The 21,136-nt window shown below is 42.1% G+C and overlaps 1 protein-coding gene across 2 annotated transcripts; it reads left to right on the top strand.

Annotated features, from left to right (window-relative positions):
• Window positions 1–4,724: 4,724 nt before the first annotated feature.
• Window positions 4,725–18,961, top strand: LOC111970899 (gamma-aminobutyric acid receptor subunit beta-3-like). 2 transcript variants are annotated; one of them, XM_023997645.2, is made up of 7 exons: window positions 4,725–4,940; window positions 7,032–7,114; window positions 8,347–8,484; window positions 11,036–11,188; window positions 14,578–14,825; window positions 14,997–15,080; window positions 15,536–18,961. In XM_023997645.2, the coding sequence occupies exons 1-7, from the start codon at window positions 4,735–4,737 to the stop codon at window positions 15,890–15,892; spliced, it is 1,269 nt and encodes a 422-aa protein (XP_023853413.1). In that variant the 5' UTR covers window positions 4,725–4,734; the 3' UTR covers window positions 15,893–18,961. The 2 variants fall into 2 exon arrangements, with proteins under 2 accessions (XP_023853413.1, XP_023853414.1); XM_023997646.2 differs by lacking the exon at window positions 14,997–15,080.
• The last annotated feature ends 2,175 nt before the right edge of the window (window positions 18,962–21,136 follow it).

Genomic DNA, 21,136 nt, shown 5'->3' with positions numbered 1-21,136 from the left:
CAATCAATAATCAATGGACAGCAGTGTGAAAAATGTGGCAATTTTTCATACACATGACATTCTCAAGAACGAGGRGCAAAATTGAAAATACAGAGAGCCAAAATAGAAAAAAGAGATGAACTAATTAATTCACTGATTACACAATGAATGTTCTGGGTGATGTTCAATTAAGACAACAAGTTTTGGATTATGTAATATWCATCCTGGAGGATGTTCAAGCGTCTCAGGACGCTGATCGAGGATCTGTTTTGCCCTTTAGATCATAACAAATTGAGGTGACGTTGACACGGAGGACCTAAACCTGGATCAGCACTCCTCCTTTTGAGCCACTTGACACATACGGACCCTGGTCATGTAGTGATTGCGATCCTTCTAGTAAGCACTGTAAGTAAACCCGACCAAGTAAACCATTCATGTGCTTTGATCTTCCTGAAACCAGGGACAGTTGTTTACCTTGGAACAGGAGGCACTTTTGCGCCGCGACAATGGAAGTAGCCTGTAGGAAATGTGTAAATGAGATACTCCTCTTTCCCTTTGATAGAYGAATCTCTTTGAAGATAATATGTAGTCCCATGGGGACTCTATATCTTTGAAATGGCAGAATTAGCTCTAAAACGATGGCTGGTCCTACATGTGTAGGTAAATACTGCTTTGTGTATAGTCAGTGATCTTGGGTCAATAAGCTGTTCTCTCTCTCTCTGTGAGAACCTCAGTGATGGCTACATTTGCAGTTTGTCTTCCAAAGGGATGTTTTCTCTCTASTCTTAACACTGCATGGAGGAGGCAGGGGAGAGACTGTCATAGCCGTAGCCATCAGTTACCATGGGAACTAGGGTAATTACTAGCACATACTGTATGACTGTGTATTGACTGCACCCAGGTGATGGTAGAACTTGAAAAACAGTATTGACCAAAGCAAATTGATGAACCATCTGAATGGCCACTCTGCACTTTCTTTGTTATGTTTCCGCAGTTTATTGAACAATAGATTTTTACTTAAATGACTGTCCATTTCAGGTTAGTTGAATCTCAAGCAACTGGAGTAGAAAGAGAAGAAATGTTGTAGGGTAGCTTCAGTCAAGTTGTTGTTGTATGGYGAAGATACGAACCCATAAGGGACTGCAGAAATGGAGAACGATTTGAGTTCGCTATGAGCCCGAGTAACCAGCCGTCAGTCCCTCTGCAGAGTGTGTGTGGGTGGGTGGGTGTAGAAAATCTGTCATATGAAGTGGATATTTCTCCTCTCTCCAACTGTTCCTGTCATTACTGTTTGCTTTTCTCTGTCTATCGGAAGAAATCCTGCCCATAGACCATACTGACCCTGGAATTTGCATATAGGTTCATTTTAATGTTCCATCAGGAACTATGTGTAACCAGATGTCGAAGGGCACCATTCTCACCATAACCCCTATGAATATTGGCAGGTCTACTAGGGGTTGTGAGGCAATTGGTCTCCTGAAGTTACGGCCGTAATTCCCAGAGTGCTGTAGGAGAGTTATAAGAGGTGTAATGGGGTTATGCTTAAACGCTGACCCTCACTTTATCATTTTGGATTGCTATCGGACATGATTCTATCGATCCATGAAGCCAGCTCTCTGCAGTAGCATGATCCCTCTACAAAGTCTATATAGCGAGTGTGAGCGTGTGTGTGTGTGTGTGTGCGAGGGCCTTCTTTTGTGCATGGCAATGCTGAAGATGAGTGCCCACATTTCCGGTGCAATGCTTTGGCCCATTATCTTATCATGTTATTTGTGTCGGTGTACACAGGCAGCTATTTATCCCATCAGTCTWCTGTGTAATTCTTGGTCGCTTCCTGCCCCTTGGGAATCACTTGTAAATCCTGTATGAATCCTTTTATCACAGTTTTAATTTATCTATCAAACCCCACTAATGCACATACAGAGAGATCCATTGTTATCYCAGCCAAAGCTCTGTGTGTTTAGAAGCCATTATTATCCATTACATCTCTATATACGGCTCTGGGTCTCCCCTCTCATAGTGTATTTAAGATKATTTCTGGGGTAATCAGCTCCTCCTACTAAAGGACATTAGAGTAGATCAGAGACCATGCATGCTATTTTTAATATGATTTTGAGGTTCACCACAGAAGTGGGGAGTGAGGGTGATTTCCCGCAGTGAAAAATGGGCTTCCAAGAAGAAACCTCTTGGGGAAGCCTGTGGAATTGCTTTGAAAATGACCGACTGCGTCAAATGATTCTTTACTGAGTTTGGATTGACAATAATGTATAACCGAATTAGCTACATTGATTTGTTTTTATAACTGTGTTTGCAATTTGAGGGTCACTGTTCGTGTAGTTTATCGCCGTTTGGCTTAGTATGTTGTTATTGATGGTTACTGTGGTTATTAAGATGGCTATTATTTCTAACACTAACCAAAAGGCGTTTTAGCTAAGAGACTTCAGTTCAGTTATGAGCGACATACTGTAGTTAATAATAGAGAATGTTTACGATCCGTCCGTCAGCTGACTATTGTCACTGCACTATGAATATCTCATTTTATGTATTTAATTTAACTAGGCAAGTCAGTTAAGAACAAAATCTTATTTACAATGACAGCGGGTTAACTGCCTTGTTCAGGGGCAGAACGACAGACTTTTATTATGTCAGCTCYGGGATTCGATCCAGCAACCTTTCTGTTACTGGCCCAACGCTCTAACCACTAGGCTACCTGATTTACATCAATCTGTTTGATAATATATAGCTAAGCACCTTATAGAGGTTGTGTTTGTGCCTACAGTACATGATGGCATGTGGGGACCGCATGCAAATAAGCCTTACATATCTACTCACAATGTCAATTGGAATTGTATTGGCTAATGACCTTGGGGTCTACGCATAACTTCCTCTTTCTACGAATGCATGATGTCACAAGGAGACCATTTGTAAATGCACTAAACGTACACGGATTTACGGCAAGGGGTGAGATCATAGAATTACGGACGTTGTTGGTGGGATAGGGCCGGTTCATAAAGAGTGGTTTTGTGTGAAAGCATGATCATGATAAGCCAGTTGTTTGATAATGAGGAGCATCTGTTGGAGACAGGGAGCAGATGCAATGACAAATGAGAATAGTAGGCTACTGCGTCGGTCAGTATGCAGGGATCATCACACACTGTAGGCTGAATAAACGACGCCACCAAACAAGAGCWMGTTCAACTCCCCCAAAGGCKGCGTCCCAAATGGCACCCTATTCCCTATGCAGTGCACTACTTTTGCCCAGGGCCCACTGTGTAAGGAATAGAGTGCKATTTGGGACGCGCKCAGTGTCATCAGTAACATTGGGTCACTAAATGAATTACAGAAGGACAAAAAAAGAAAGCTGGTTTAGGAGACTGAGTAGCAGTAAATCGCAGTAATATGGACGCCTCGACTGATAATGTCCTTACAGGGTGCGTTATTGAATGAAAATAAATCAAGATATACCGCATGCACTGACACGACACACACACACACACACCACCACACACACACAACACCACACACACCACACCACCACAGCTAAACAGTGTGCAGTAAAATTAAAGAGCCTTCCCCTCAGTCCTTCCGGGAGATACTTTGAAGGAATTGAAACTGCAGATTCCACTTTAAGGATTCACCACAATTGTCACACTCGGTAGGCATGGCAGCATCAGTGTGACAAACTGTCTGATTCAGAGTCAGACTTCACAAGGTGAGCAACTACTCCTTTATTTGAAATGATCTGTGATTGTCRSCGTGCAAGATTTATAAGAATTCCAAGGCAGCTGCTGCTTTGAATGCAGGACCCGGCTACAGTGGTTATTTAAATCATTCATGCTCTTTCATGTAAAGACTTATCTAAAACTACATCCCTGACTGGTTTACAATTCTCACCCCTGGAACACTCCCATCTTGAAATACCTGAAATAATCTCCAGGGACATCATTGAACAGCTGGTTGGAGGTGTAGAGAGTCATACATTTAGTGTACATTTTGTATCTCTTTATCCTAAAAACTGATCAAATGGAGGGAGTACGTGCCCCCTCAGTTTCAATTGGCATGACGTCCTGCCTCTGGCTCCCCTCCATAGCGAGCTGCAAGGACTGAGTAGGCTGTGCACTGAAATATTGGACCCAATACCACACAATGTAATTGGCTTTAGTCAGAGACCATGTGGTTGGCTCCACTCATAACAGTGCTGCTGGCGTAGAGAGAGAAACACATTGCTGTTGGGTATTTTGGAGTGTGTGGCGGAGCCACTTGGACAGACTCCTGGTACAGCCTGGCCCTGCCTACAGTATGGCTGTTGTGTAATCYCCATTAGGACTGTGGCTGAATCACACAGCCATGCCACACTGTTCCTCCTGCTACCTGGTGGGAAGCCTTCTACTGCGGCGGCCATTTTGACACAGAGGGTCGGTATTGAGGAGAAGTGGAGTGGGTTGAGTGGGTCTGAGGGGAAATTTGGAAAATCAGTTTGGTTGGCAGGAGGCTGTGTCAGAGTAGAACACTGTGCGCCATCACGTTGCAACCTTTCCCCTCACCATTCAGACAGCTTGTGACTGTAAACTCCTCATCTCTCCTCCCCAAATAGGCTTATCTACAATCATTCTCAGAACTATGGGGTGCAGACTCAAGAAACACACACACACACACACACACGCACTGTATGTCAATAAAAAATAAGGAAGTGGATATACTACAGTATACTAACATCACCATATGTTAATCTCCTTCCAGGACTACACTTTAACCATGTACTTCCAGCAGTACTGGAGGGACAAGAGGCTGGCGTACTTAGGGATCCCYCTGAACCTCACCCTGGATAACCGGGTAGCAGATTCACTCTGGGTCCCTGACACCTACTTCCTGAATGACAAGAAGTCCTTCGTCCACGGTGTGACGGTCAAGAACCGCATGATCCGCCTCCACCCGGATGGAACAGTGCTCTACGGCCTGAGGTGGGTTCCAAAGCAGGGGAACCAATGGGTTCTAGATTAATGCATCCAAGACTGATTCATTTGAAGGGATATCACAATATTTTATTATTTTATAGTAATAAATGCTGTGTGGTGTATGAGCTGCTAGGTTTTTTATGTGTTTTTAAAGAAGTGGGGCATTTCCACTCCTCTCTTTTTTGTCTGTTTATTGGATAGCATAGACAGAGAGGAATACTAGAGGAGAGAGCCCAGAAATAGCAGTGGACCAGATTTTTAACCATGCTGCAGTGATCTTTGTGTTCCGGAGGCAGTGGCTTAGACCACTGGACCACCTCTAGGCCACCAGCTGCTATGTTTTTGGCTAGTAAATATAATCCCTTCCTATAGGCTCAATTTTAGCTTTTCCCTCGACATATTGGTGCAGTAGCGTGTACATTGGCATGCTTTGTTGAATATGTATTTTTAAAATATGGTAGTGAGAAGAAAAACAAAAATAAAACAAGAAAATGTATAGATGATGACGCAAAGCTCAGCTTGTTGCTTTGTTTATGATCCCTGTTTCAATATCCATAAGCCATTGGTTTTGTGTTTGACAAGTCCTGATTGTTTCATCAGGAGTAAATGAAATATGTATAATGCATGGTTTTCTTCCAAATTGAGCAATCCAGCATGGAAATTCAATGATTTTTGCATTTTAATCATCGCAGTGGGCTAGTTTTGAATTAATACGTTATGTTGGATTAATACAATGCTGATTTCTGTTCTGTTTAACATACTGTCAATCTGTTTCATGTACCCCCTCTAAAGAACATCGTGTGTGTGTGTGTGTGTATGTGGGTGCATGAGCTTGATCCTGTTTACAGCTCAGTGTTATAGAGTTGTGTTATTAGCGTGTGTGTGTGTGTGTGTGTGTGTGTGTGTGTGTGTGTGTGTGTGTGTGTGTTGTGTGTGTGTGTGTGTGGTGTGTGGTGGTGGTGTGTGTTGGTGTGTGTTGTTGCTTGCAACGGTGTGCGATGGTGGATTCATCCATCTTGTCTAATAGCTTCTGACAAACACACTCGTCTGGATGTAATGCATTTCTGAGATGACAGTATAGCTATGTGATCTGGCATTCTTATCCATAAAGACGTATATGACGTATTGTTTTAGATTGTGCTTATACTGTCTAGTGGTTACAGATTTACTAATGGAGTCCAGGAATTCAGCAACTTGTGCAAACATGATTCGATTTTGACTTCTTCAAGCCAAGGGCACGTCAGGAAGATCAATTGTTGTTGTACCGAAAATATTCAACCTCATGATCTGACCAAAAGGACAAAACCCCTAGGGTTCATAGCTATACCATTTAGCAGACACTTTTATACAAAGCAACTTACAGTCATGCGTGCGTATATTTCACGTATGGGTGGCCCTGGGAACAAACCCATTATCCTGGCGCTGCAACACCCTGCGCCACCAACTGAGCCATACAGGACCACACAGTCCACTTGTTATTATCCCAACTCAATCAATCACTCACCCTGAAACCTACGGTCCACCTGTAAGTGACAATGTATGGAATGGAATGCCAGAGTAGGATCTCCAGACATTACTATGTGGAATGTTCAGATGTTACATTACCTGTCCAGTAAAGTAACCGAGGCGTGAGTGTACTGTAATGATGAGTTCTGGTTCTGAAGGCTTATTTCGTCATATCTTAAGGTAATCTGGTCTACCTGGCTGAACCTGATACCAACTGAAACACTATGAGTAAAAGATCAATGCACATATATAGTTTCTCTTCAACAATTATAGTCTATACTGGAATGTATTCAGTTTCAGCTCTTCTTGCTTACAAGTGGGAGCAGAGAGCTGTCCTTTCTCTCTGTGGAGTTGACTGTGGTTGTTCAGGAGATCATAACGTGATGGTGAATAACATTATACTGTAATTATATGGTTTCATGCACAGGTGAGAAGTTAAGGTGGATCCACAGCAGACACTATGGCTGGAGAACGTGTGTGTGTGGGCTCCGGTAAAAGCTTAAGTTAACGTGATCCTCTTCCCCCCGTGTGTGTGTGTGTGTGTGTGTGTGTGTGTGTGTGTGTGTGTGTGTGTGTGTGTGTTGACCTCAGGATCACAACGACGGCAGCCTGTATGATGGACCTGAGGAGGTACCCTCTGGACGAGCAGAACTGCACTCTGGAGATCGAGAGCTGTGAGTGACCTCAAAACCATCAACCTCTAAAATGACTATTTCTCTATTAGATTTCAGTATTTCAATATATAAAACAAAATGATGTGTATACCATTTTACAATTTCAGTATAAAAAATATTTTAGTAAAAGATATACAACCACAATGGAGATTACTGTGACACTGTATGTTAAAGGGSCAATGCAGCCGTTTTTATCTCAATATCAAATCACTTCTGGGTAACAATTAAGCACCTTATTAAGCACCTTATTTTCAGTTCAAATGTTAAACGAGAAACAAAAATGGACTCTTTGGGAGTGTTCGGAATCGGGAGGGGAAAACAGAAAACTAGCTGTTATTGGCAGAGAGGTTTGGAACTCTCTTTCTTATTGGTCTATTAACTAATTTACCACATGGTGATGTCACCAGCCAGGCCAAAACTCCATRCCACCAAAACAGGCTAAAATTTCAGGTGGTCTTTTCAAACAGCTCTTAKWCTWAAAGGGCATTATCATKATMTTCARAATTTCACAGTATTACTGCAACCTCTGAGTATGGAAATATACACTGAGTACACCAAACATTAGGAACACCTTCCTAATATTGAGTTGCAAGGACTCTACAAGGCATCGAAAGCATTCCACAGGGATGCTGGCCTATGTTTTAACTACATTGGCAGCACGTTTCCTCCTTGTGCTGCCAATGCTTCCCATAGTTGTGTCAAGTTGGCTGGATGTCCTTTGGGTGGTGGAGCATTCTTGATACACACGGGAAACTGTTGAGCGTGAACAACCCAGCAGCATTGTAGCTCTTGACACAAACAGGTGTGCCTGGCATCATCTAGCATACCCTGTTCAAAGGCACTTACATTTTTTGTCTTGCCCATTCACCCTCTGAATGGCAGACATACACAATCCATATCTTGTTTGTCTCAAGGCTTAAAAATCCTTCTTTAGCCTGTCTCCTCCCCTTCATCTACACTGATTGAAATGGATTTAACAAGTGACATCAACAATGGATCCTAGCTTTCACATGGATTCACCTGGTCAGTCTATGTCATGGAAAGAGCAGGTGTTCTTAATGTTTTGTATACTTGTATACAGAACACAGAAAAATCACATTTTTGATTGCCCTGGGCCTTTTTAGTGGTTCAATTGAGAGAGTGGAGATGTAATGATCTGTGACTTAGTTTCTTCACATGGTATCCCACTCCAGGAGGTTCATTCTAACCCTGTCTTTCTTTCTGTGGTTCAGATGGATACACGACAGATGACATTGAGTTCTACTGGAAGGGAGGAGACAATGCGGTGACGGGGGTGACACGTATTGAGCTGCCACAGTTCTCCATAGTGGACTACAAGCTGGTGTCCAGAAATGTTGTCTTTTCCACAGGTAAAAACACATTCTCAGAAAATACACATCCTTACCATGTTATTTTCCATCTAGKTTTTTACCAAACCAGTGCTTCACTGTGAAACTCTTCACTGCTACTTCAGTTTTCTAGTGGCTGTATCTTCCAGTTCAGAAGAAATGTTACCGGTATCCTTGACATCATTTGGTGCGTGGGTGCGTGCATGTTCGTGTATGCGTGCACATGCATGTCAGGGTGTGAGAGTTTGTATGTATATGCACTTGCTTGTATGTGTGAATTCCTCACCATCCCTACCTTTATTTGAGAACCGGATGGCAGCCATTAAATTTGAGTGTCTAGTGTGGCCCCTCTATACTCTTTCCTCTCTCCCTTCTCCCTGGCTCCTCAGTGTGGGCCCCCCTCTTCCCTCTCCCTGGGTCCTCGGTGTGACCCCATGTCTCTCTGGCTCCTCTGTGGCCCCCTGTCTCCCTTTTCCCTGGCTCCTCAGTGTGGGCCCCCCTCTTCCCTCTCCCTGGGTCCTCGGTGTGACCCCCTGTCTCCCTTCTCCTCTGAGGACCCCTGCATCATACTTCAAAGGCCTGTCTCCCTCCCCGAGCCTGGCCAACTTTCCTCCATGTGCTGCTGTTGCTGGCTTCACTCACAGAGACTCACACAGGAGCAGTGAATGATGGTAGGATGGCAATTACCCAGCTGTTTTCTTCAGCTCTTTAAAAGAGAGACAGCATGGAGAAGCAGCCTGGGGAACAGGGCATCAGACATTCATGTGGAAAATCAGGCCCAGAGCATCAATTATTCCCCTCCAAGCTCACAAGGAAACATTGACATAAGGATTTAAAGTTTTAATGTCATGTACACGAGTACAGTGAAATGCCTTTCTTGAACCCAACAATGCAGTAATCAATCAACAATATAGTGCTAAAAATAACATAAGGTAGAACAAAAACACACAGGAAAGAGAAATAAGAAGAATACAAGAAAGTAAGTAAGCATACTATATACAGGGTTAGTCAGTTCCAGTACCATATTTACAATGTGCAGTGATACTGTAGCGGTAGAGGTAGATAAGTATAGGGGTAAGGTGAGTAGGCATATATGATAAACAGAGTAGTAGCAGTGTATATGATGATTGTAGTAGCAGCGTATATGATGATTGTATGTGAGTGGGTGTGCGGGTGTGTAGTCAGTATAAATGTATGTGCATAATATTATGTGTGTGTGAGCAAATTATGAATTGAGTGTTTGTGTGTTGGAGTGTCTGTGTGCGTGAGTGTGCAGGGCCCTGTGAGTGTGCATAGAGAAAGTACAATGTAAATAAGTGAAATACAAAGGTCAACTCCGATTGGTTGTTTCAGATTGGTTGTTTTCACATGCTTTTTTCCCCCCTCTCACTTTAGTAGTGGATAAAGGGGATCTGTGTTGAACTGGTGAACGTTGTCAGAACGTTGTCGGACATCGCACACCTTACATTATGAGAGTTTTCACGGTTGTGGTCGTCATGGGTGTTGTCATGGTTACCATATCACCATCATCTCCATCCTCCTATTCCTTCCTCTCCTCCTTCTCATCCCCCTCTTCCTCCTCCTTATAACATATGGTGTACTCTCCCACTCGCTGATGTACGTCCAGAGACACAGCTAGTGTGAACGCTTAGTTGCACACCTACATCCTCTGTATCACCAATCTTCATTCAACACCTACTTTCGCATCCCACTATTCCTTGCATAATGTTACCTTTTTTAAAGGGACAGTTCCCTCCCATGYCGAATGTGCCTCATCTCACGTATACAGTACACGGACAGCAATCCATGGATCCAGATAGTTTGTGATTCGAGAGTTTTGATTGGTTTGTTTAGAATGTTTGTGTGCAAATCAGTGGGAGTGGTATGATCCGTGTTAGCMTGACTCAAACCCCGTGCTTAAATAAATAGCCATGGTAATGTGTAGTATTGGAGAATATTTTTTAGGTAAACTTTTCCTTCTGGTACTKGTTTTGTCCTTGGCTCTTAATGGATCAATAKGTGTCATTGATTGGTTGAGGAGTCCACACACTTGGATACCCAGATGTTAATTTGTCTCTGATTAACAAGGCATGGGCGAAAACCAGCAGACGCTATGAGCCTTGAGGACCAGAGTCATGCATCACTGTTGTAATGCTACGCAGAGAGGAATGTGCAACTCAAATGGACATTTACGATGACAGATATGTGATAAAGTGTGTTTTTCATAAGCCAGGTCAGAGAAGAAATACGRACATTACCAAATGCCTAACAGATCAAGCTCCAAGACTTTTATACATGCATAAATTCTGAAATAGTTTAAAATAAATAATATATGTCGATTGAAAGTGCAACATTTTCTATCATCACAGTTTTATTATTTGCCTCGCATTCAGCCACCGTGTGTCAAATTGTTGTGAAGTATGGTTCAAGGATGCTTGTTTCCATAGCGATAAATCCAACCCATGCTGCCATTGCCATAGAAACAAAAACAAAAACACGAGGTCTTCCAGTATGCTCCTCGAACCAAGAAGTCGTTCATTCTATTCAACCGCTCAACATCTTGTTTTCATAGGTGCCTATCCACGACTGTCTTTGAGCTTCAAGCTAAAGAGGAACATCGGCTACTTTATCCTGCAGACCTACATGCCCTCCATCCTGATCACCATCTTGTCCTGGGTCTCCTTCTGGATCAATTACGATGCCTCGGCTGCAAGAGTGGCATTAGGTTGGTGTCAAAGCCCCATATGTTACACATTGTACAATATTAACAAGCCTCTGAATCCCGTTTCCCTATCATTGTGACTGATCACAACATCCCACTAATTATACAGTCTTAGAAGAAAAGGTGCTATCTAGAACTAAAAAGGGTTATTTGGCTGTCCCCATAGGAGAACCCTTTGAATAACCCTTTTTGGTTCCAGGTAGAACCATTTTGCATTCCATGTAGAACCCTTTCCACAGATGCTTCTACATGGAACCCAAAAGGGTTCTACCTGGAACCAAAAAGGGTTCTCCTAAGGGGACAGGCGAAGAACCCTTTTGGAAACCTTTTGTAGGGTCACACATACGGTCTAGTCCGTGAGATAATTATATTCTAATTKTATTTTGATGGTCTGCTCTGTATTACTGAGTGGACAGATTCCCCTGCACTCTCTCATGAACATAAAGCTGAGAAATGGGAGGTCTTTGCAAAGGCKTGCAATATCCGGTGGCTTGCTAATAAGGAGTCCACCAGAAAAAAACATGAACTCCCTCAGTGATGGATCGTTATGGGATTTCCGTTGCCACCCAGAAGGGTGCTTTGTGGAGGCTGCATGCCGGTAAGAGCAGCAATCAAGATATCAATGCAGGGGGAAAACAATTGAATTGTTTGAAGGTAAAATTGATTAGGGAGCAGTGTTACAGTGAATTCCAAATCCAGACGACCCACTTGGCCCTAATCTTGTTCCAGCACATTTTCTTCACTCTCTCGTGGTGTACCTTTACTCAATAACTCTGAGCAAAAAGAAATAAAACTCCCCATTGAGTTACAGTGCATACATTTTAGCAGACTTTCTTATCCAGAGCGATGTACAAGTGCATATATTTTCATCCTCTTTTTCATACTGGGTCCCCCGTGGGAATTGAACCCTTAACCCTGAGCATAGCAAGCACCATGCTCTACCAACTGAGCCACACAGGACCTACAGCACATTCAGTGTAGCTCACCTTCTCCATGCATTCAGTGATATACAGGATGCACGGTGTGAGTAAAGCAGGGTACAATAACCTGGACCTGTACATGCAGTGTTCAGCGATGTAACACTCCGAATGTTTGTTCAAAGTACCAGTGCTGTTCCATGTACTGATACTGTTTTAAAGTACTGCATGCCTTTGGTTAATGTCCTCTAGAGTTGCTAAGGCTCTGTGATCATACTCTAGTCTAAAAGTGAGGAAGTATCTTCTGACACTTAAGTGTGGACCAAATCTCATTTCTTGATAACCTCGTACCCAATTTCAGAGAACAGATGATAGGAATAATGTATCAATAATGCCATTAGCAAGCAGAGTGCTACAGGATCTGAAGTCATTTGCACGATGCTTTAGTGGCTCCTTCATGATGATTATGCAGCAGAAATAGAGTATGGGGGCTGTCTGAAACATAAAATTAGAGAGACGTTAAAGGGGCAGTCTGGGATTGGTGGATCAATTTTTTAACTTTTAAATAAATTATATGTACCCATTGATTCTTATAAATGCCTCATGAGCTTAGTTCAACTGTCATACCCCATCAGAAACCGACGTATTAGCTTGTTTAACGCCATAGTTTGTAAACAATGAAATGGTTAACATACACTGTATAGCCTGAAAACATGGTCGCAACTATGATTTTGGTATCATGTATGGTCAGTCCTTAGCACCAAAGTGACTTACAGTCATGCGTGCATACATTTTACGTATGGGTGGCCCCGGGAATTTAACCAACAACCCTGGCGGTGTAAGCTCCGTGTTCTACCAACTGAGCCATACAGGATCACAAAGGCTCTATACCACAGTAATTACCAGTAGAATAACCCATATAGTGTATTGTTCAGTAGCAGACCAGTATGTTAGCAGATGTGGAGTGCCTACCACTTTCTCACTTTTGGGAGGTACTATTTAAATGCATAATACCTACACACCTGACATTTTTCCTTTGAAAGTGGCTAGAGAGAGAGAGAGAGAGCGCAAGAGAGAGAAAGAAAGAAAGAAAGAGAGAAATAGAGAGACAGAGATAGACAGAGGCGGATAGAGGCAGTGAGAGTGAGAGAAGCTCCATAAAAATACATTTATCCCCAGAGAGTCCGGTCTCCTGATGAAAAAGAAGGGAGGCCCACGGGCACATGGCCCTGTGATTAAATTGTCAGGTCGGCGGGTGCAGTGAAGGACAGAGAGTAATAGAACCACAGAGGGAACACCGATAAAGAACATGGCTGCCGTTCAGCAAAACCCCAGAGATCTCTGCAATGAATAAAAGCGAAAGGGGGAGAATGCTGCTATTCCTCAGAGCGAGAAAAACACATATGCGCGCGCACACACACACACACACACACACACACACACACACACACACACACACACACACACACACACACANCACACACACACACACACACACACACACACACACACACACACACACACACACACACACACACACACACACACACACACACCGGTAATACTTAAAACTGTCCCCTTTAATATACCAATAAATCAAGGAAAGGGCCAGATTGATCCTACACTCTAACTACCTCCAATGTTGCTTTATGACAGTACTAGCTACTGGTGCACATGGTTTATATTTCTTGTAAAGGAAAATACATTTCTGCATGGACAACAGATTAAGCATGTGCAAAGAAAGCATTGTCTCCATAAAGAGACCTTTCTTTAGGACATAACGTATAGTATATTTAACATGAGACATTCAATTCAACTCCTTCCACGGTTAAAATGTCACTCACAGCTGGAGGCTGAATGTACACAATTATTCAATGAGTTATTTGGGGTTGGTGGTGTCCAAGGGGCAAGTAGAGGACACATTTTTGAATTTCTACTAGGGGAAGCTATTTTGGCTCAGAGCACAACAAGACCAGCCAAGTCCCATTCGTTATATACTGTAGCCAACTCTTCTACCATTGTCACACCATGCGTGTTTTGGAGGAGGAGTTCATTGGCCAAAGCACAAACAGACTGGAGCACCAAGCTACAATGAGGCAATCCAAAATTCTATCAAATAATATTCTGCTCTGTCCTGGGAGGTGGTTTGGCCAGAACGTAATTACAAATAATAAGTAGACTGAAAATTGACCACAAGAATCCCAAACAGACATAATGTTTGACTAAAACATAATTATTTAAAACCTTGCTTACATTTGAATATGATCACGTCTCTCCATTAAACYTGGGAACACATAAATAATTATGTTTTAGTTCCCATACTTGGGAACATATTTATTTAATTAAAATCACTTGGGAGCTGATTTCCTGGCTTTTTTACAGTCTTTATGTCCAACAATAAAAATTCGAAATATTCTCAGAAAACTTGTGGGGCCAGTTGGGGAACCCTGCCTTAATCTGTCTGTTGTAATCCAGGGATCACCACTGTGCTCACCATGACCACCATCAACACCCATCTGAGAGAGACGCTCCCCAAGATCCCCTACGTCAAGGCCATCGACATGTACCTGATGGGCTGCTTCGTCATGGTCTTCCTGGCCCTGCTGGAGTACGCCTTCGTCAACTACATCTTCTTCGGCCGAGGACCACAAATGCAGAAGAAGCTGGCAGAGAAAGCCGAGAGGGCCAACAACGAGAGGGCGGCCAAATACGACACCAATCGGGTAAGTCTTCATGAAGATCTCTGTCGAGACGCTCTAACTTCTTCAAAGTTCTTCCAAGTTTCTTGGGTTTCAGGTTAAGAAGTTATCGGGTGTTATCTTTGCGGTCCGCACACTCATGCGACGGCAGATTCAGAAACTCTATAAATATGGTGTTGTGTTTCTTGTGGTTAGTCTCCTCAGGAAGGAGGTAAAACGTCATCTCTTAAGCTGACTAAGCAGCCTAATAGAGCAAAAACGCTCCGTGTCTCACAGTCGGTGAGTCTTGACCAGCGGACACGTCTTTTTTCACTATCTGTCTGACTTGTCTGTCACCATTGACTGACATTACATGTTTCATGTCCGCATGAGAATTMAATGAGTCTGTACGTGTCGCTTGTTACCCAAGTTGTCATTGTCCTTTGTTCAACTTCTGGTTTGACGTTTGCACGRCCAATGCAAGTCTGCAAGCCCGCTAATGTCTATGTTGCATATAGTGTCGCTACAAAAAAAAGATATTGTGCTGTGATGTCCATTSAAACGTTCCTTCAAAGTGCCTTGTTCTCATTCCTGCATAGTCTCATATCTTGATTCTCCAATGTATGTCATTCGTCTAAATGGGTTTATAATGGACATAGTTCCGGTTCTCATCTCACCCGTGAACCTGTCCAGAGCAGGACCATCATGTTGTCGTAGCTCCAGATCAAACATCAATCCTCTACTTCTWTCTCCAGGCGGAGTCCCACGGTAATATCCTGCTGACCACCCTGGAGATCCACAACGAGGTGGCAGGAAATGAGGTCACCACCAGCCTGGCGGACAGCAGGAACTCCTCCGTCATGGGATTTGACAACACCAGCACAGGTACCGGCGTCCAGTGCAGGAAGGCGAGCCGGGCCTCGGTTCCTCGCCACAGCTTTGACAGGCACGCCCAGCTCAAGAGGCACAAACTGCGGCGGCGCTCGTCGCAGCTCAAAATCAAAATCCCTGACCTGACGGACGTAAACGCCATCGACAGGTGGTCGCGYATTATCTTCCCCTCCGTCTTCTCCCTCTTTAATTTAATCTACTGGATGTATTATGTCAACTGATTGACTGATTTTAGGGTCAGGTGGTGTTAGAATATTTTTTTTCCCTTCGTCATTGTTTTGTCTTTTTTTACGTGACAGGAAATGTTTTGCTATCGAAAAACAAAGGACTGCCTCTATGTAACACGGACAAAATGCTTTGACTTCTTTGTTAAAGTTTTTATATTTGCAGTCATACTCAAATTATGGATTGTGGTGGATTGKTAATTCTTAAAACTTTGTACAGAACTATGTAGATAAATACCCATACTGTAGGACTGGGACTGTACACTTCCCAGTCTTTTTGCCCTCTCTGCAGTTTAATAATGGAGATCCTTTATACKCAATTCAATATGTGCAATTTGKAAGAAAGAAAAGGTAACACTGACCTTTGTTTTTTTTAACAAACCCAAATAAAATACAAATGTTATGTAATGTATTATGCATATACATAATGAATTGTAATGTATACTTTATAATTATTTACATATTATTTGTCATGAATGCGGATCAATGCAAAAAAWATATACTCATGTTTTGTGATGCTTTATCARGTATATKTTTTTTGTCTTGGTCAGATAATATCATTTTCAAGTGCACATACAGTATTTGCAAATTTGACAGTGAAGTGGTCCTGTTTATGTATGTCTATGTACAGTGTATTATTATTATTAGTAGTAGTAGTAGTATTGCTATTATTATTATTATTATTATCATTATTATTACATACTGAAGTATACCATTTTAACATAGGTTCAAATTAATGTCTACTGTTGAGGGTTTAATATCTCAGGTTCTGTATTTTGCTAATTGGCAACCATTACGTTTTCAAAATCCTGTCAAACAGTCTTGAAATTGGAATATTGATTGGCAATCTAAACACACTGCACTCAATGAATCTGTCACGGTTCACATCTTTTCTACCTGATATTGTGAATGCTTGACAGGATTTCACTCAGTAAATTGACGACATTCCTTGAAATCAGCTCCATCTTTGATAGCTGTCGAACTCTCCTGCCAACGGCCTAGTGCTATATACTGTATAACATGTCTTTGTGAAATGTTCTGATATTTTTGTAAGGTGTAACGTTGACTAAAGCTACAGTATATTAACTCCCTCTGTTGCGCGCTAGCATTGTAGGAAATAGATTCCCTCTGTTCACAGCATTCCATGGAAGTGGSAGGGTTGAGSGTTTGTTTGGTTTGGAGCATTTCACTGATCTTTACTGCTGAAATGACCTCCAACTGTAAATATAATGTATATAACAGATTTGATGTTGTGTGCAAATTTWTGTGTGCAKATTTTTATTTGGGGTTGTCMAATTAGTTGTCTGTTTTATAAGACAATGTGAAATACCGATGACATTTCTGTCCTCTTTAAATGCTTGAAAATCTATTGAATGAACATGTCTACTGTTGATCATATTTTTTTTGATTCCTTTCTTCAGGTTTAGAAGCGATGAATGCCATGAGACTATCTATCAAATGCACAGACAATATAAATAATACAACGAAACGCATTGTAAATCAAGGGCATTGCGAACCACTGATAAACACAGTATATCATCCATTTCTATATTTCTATKATCTATTCTGCACAGCTATCATAGAAGCACATGCGACGTGTTAGTCTCTCAGTTTACAACTGATGCATGAATTCTGTTTCTACAGGGCAAGGACAGTGAGCCATAATCATTAGATTGTGACAAAACATCTACGCATGCCATTAGGAAATGTAATCAAGGAAGTAGCTACCATTTGGTGAAACATTGCCGTTGTTCATATCATGCTGCTCTGGGCGAGAGACAATGCCAAGATGGCACTGTCTCTTGTTTCTCTATGCATGTTATATCGCATGAGTAATGTCGATTTWAAAAAAAAGAACCTTAACCCTATCATCTTAAACCTGTATCGCAGGTGACAAGTACAGTTCAAGAGATTGTGATAAACTGCCATTCTCTGGTTGGTTACAGAGCAACCAATCATATCCTGGGGTCAATGGCTGGGATTCACAACGACAGTCTTCAAATATATAACACATTTATATACGCWTAAAGAATAAAWRGTGTGCCCATYTATTTTACCYTTACCAACTTGCAGCCAATTGCTTATAGCAGTGACATGTATCTCTGGTATGTGAATATGCTTTGCTACTTGATCATTAAGCTTGTTGTGTGTTTTGGTTTTGAGTGATATAATGGTAATGTGTGTGGTTACACACGCTGGCCTAGAACAGTTACAGACCCTGGGGTTTCCCTTCTCTACTGTGTAGATGAGGCAGTGTTGGTGTAAGATGACTAATATCCCTTGTTCTTGGTGTAAGATGAGTCATTTCTCTTGTTCTTGGTGTAAGATGAGTCATTTCTCTTGTTCTTGGTGCAAGATGAATAAAATATATTGGTCTTGGTGCAAGATTAATAAAATATATTGGTCTTGGTGCAAGATGAATAAAATATCTTGGTCTTGGTGTAAGATGAATAAAATATCTTGGTCTTGGTGCAAGATGAATACAATATCTTGTTCTTGGTGTAAGATGAGTAATCTTTCCCGAGACGTAAAGACTTGAGTTAGCCCTTCAGAGCTAATGCCTAGTCTTTAGCTCAGAGGGCTGACAGTCATGTGGCGTGCAGGAGACCTGGGTTTGAATCCCAGTCAGTCACATTGGCACATTCAATCGGACACTGTTTCATGCATTAAGTGCACTCATCATTGCTGGCTTCTAATGTTGTCTGGCCCATTATGGAATGTCAACATGTTCCGTTCTGCCATAAATGTATATTTAGGTATAGATATCTGTGTTTATGTTTTTCTCCCWTATTTCTTTAGGTTATAATGTTGCTCTATTAATGAAATAATATCAATTGRATGACAGTAATATCGGGTTTTGCATCCATTCAAATCCATGTTTTCTGTAACACATCTGTTATAACCTATAGCAACAGGATGAACAATGGACAGARTTCAGAGGCGACATTTCTTGTTCCTGATGCATTTCTGTTGAATGATTGAATCTAGACAAAGAGCAATAGTTTATGATTTATATGTCAGGTGAAGATAAACAAATGATTACCAGTATTCCTGGATTGTGATTAAAACTGCATTTATCAATGAATATGTGTGTGTGTGTGTGTGTGTGTGTGTTGCATGTTCTGATGCCTTCCGTGACTTTAAATACACAAAATAGGTGTTCATAGCCATGAACACTGAATATAAATGCATTTGAACTCTCACAGTGTACAACTTCATGTGTACACTGAAAGTGTTACATTTAACACTGTCCCAGTTTAATTTGCTATGTACAATTATGATCTTCGACGGTAATCATGGACTGTAGGTCTGTGCCTCCTACAAATTGGGTATTCATACTCAGGTAGATGTCCAAAAAATGCTTCACACTCTGCCTCTCCACCATCCAGCCACCTAGCTTGATTAAAGCYAGGGCCCTGGGCTGTGACCTACAGTACAAGTCGTCCATTACTCTGAAGTTGGACCCGCCAGACATACTATAATTTTATCAGAGTAAGGAACCATCCACACTTTAGGTCAACCTGCCTGGGGCACAGAAACAACAACACACTTAACCRGCATGGCCGAGGGATTATACTAGTCATCAAGTGCCCCAAAACACAACCCTTTCCCTTGAAAGTTACGGCATCAATGAATCATGTGACTCCAACTCCTGAATTTATCCTTGTTCAGGGGCAGAACGACAGATTTTTTACCTTGTCAGCTCAGGGATTTGATCTAGCAGCCTTTTGGTTACTGGCCCAACGCTCTAACCACTAGGCTTATTGCCACCCCTGTTACTAGTAAGGCCAATAGGGTTTTGTATGCCAAAGTGCAGCCTACTCATCGTGGTTGCCGCCAACAAAACAACACATCTAAGGAGACATTGAGATGTAGCCAATAAAAATCACTCATACAATATAGGCAATATAACACGATGGAGTCATAACTGTTATGATTCTGATTATTACCAGTATCCTTAMGGGGCAAGTGGTGTGATTGTGTGGGTTGCCATAGAGTAGGACTATGTTGTGTAGGAGGTGTGGTTGATCAATTGGTTGTAATAACGGGCTGAGGGGAAATGATTCTGTATTTCCRGGAGGGGATCTAAACCCAGCATTACTGTACAGCTGTCAGAAAGGTGACAGAGGCAGCTGTGGAATAATTGTCACACCCTGATCTGTTTCACATGTCTTTGTGATTGTCTCCACCCCCTCCAGGTGTCACCCATCTTCCCCATTATCCCCTGTGTATTTATACCTGTGTTCTCTGTCTGTTGCCAGTTCGTCTTGTTTGTCAAGTCAACCAGCGGTTTTGTCTCAGCTCCTGCTTTTCCCAATCTCTCTTTTTCTCACCTTCCTGGTTTTGACCCTTGCCTGTCCTGACTCTGAGCCCACCTGCCTGACCACTCTGCCTGTCCCTGACCCCGCCTGCCGACCTGTACCTTTGCCCCACCTCTGGTTTACTAACCCCTGCCTGCCTTGACCTGTCTATTTCCTGCCATTGTTGGATTATTAAACCGTTGTTAATTCGACGTTGTCTGCATCTGGGTCTTACCTTCATACCTGATAATAATGGTGATATTCAGGCTTTGACTGAKCAATAGGCACCATTGAACTAATTCTAACTTTTATTACACCAATGATCAACCTCATTTGATCCATTACTATTATGATTCGACAGATATGAATGCACAAATCCCATGACAAAATACAGCCAATCACAAGCACTCTACGTTGTGATTAAACTTTACGTACTATCGGTATAAAATACCTAATATGCAGTGGTTTCAAGAGTTAATCATATACAGTATGCAATATTTATCCACCCTCAGGTTCCGTGAGGATCTGGCGACTACATACAGACTGTGGAAATGAATTTCTTCGCAGCCTACCAGTTCTCTCAGGTAAAAAACAATAGTGTATATGAATAATTACAGGGGAAACTGCTGCGGTAGGCAGTCAAACCCCAGGCACCCCCAGCTTCAACAGYGTTGCTCATGATAGATTTGTATACTTTCTTATTTAAAACTTGGACTCCATGGATCTCGATCCCAAAGTTGCATTACGTAACATACCATTATTAAAATCATCTAAAAATAACAGGACTCAGCACTTTGAGCAGGCAGAGGTATGGTAATTTGCCCACCCAGTTTGTTTCATGAAATAATTATCAATACATCCAACCCTGGATGATATTCCTGTAATGTTGAAATAAGGCATACGTTCTTTGAGTCACCTATACGTAGTCTAGGATACGGCT

This window comes from Salvelinus sp. IW2-2015, linkage group LG12 (assembly GCF_002910315.2).
Source record: "Salvelinus sp. IW2-2015 linkage group LG12, ASM291031v2, whole genome shotgun sequence".
NCBI classification, from domain to species: domain Eukaryota; kingdom Metazoa; phylum Chordata; class Actinopteri; order Salmoniformes; family Salmonidae; genus Salvelinus; species Salvelinus sp. IW2-2015.
This window is presented reverse-complemented; position numbering and strand designations above follow the sequence as displayed.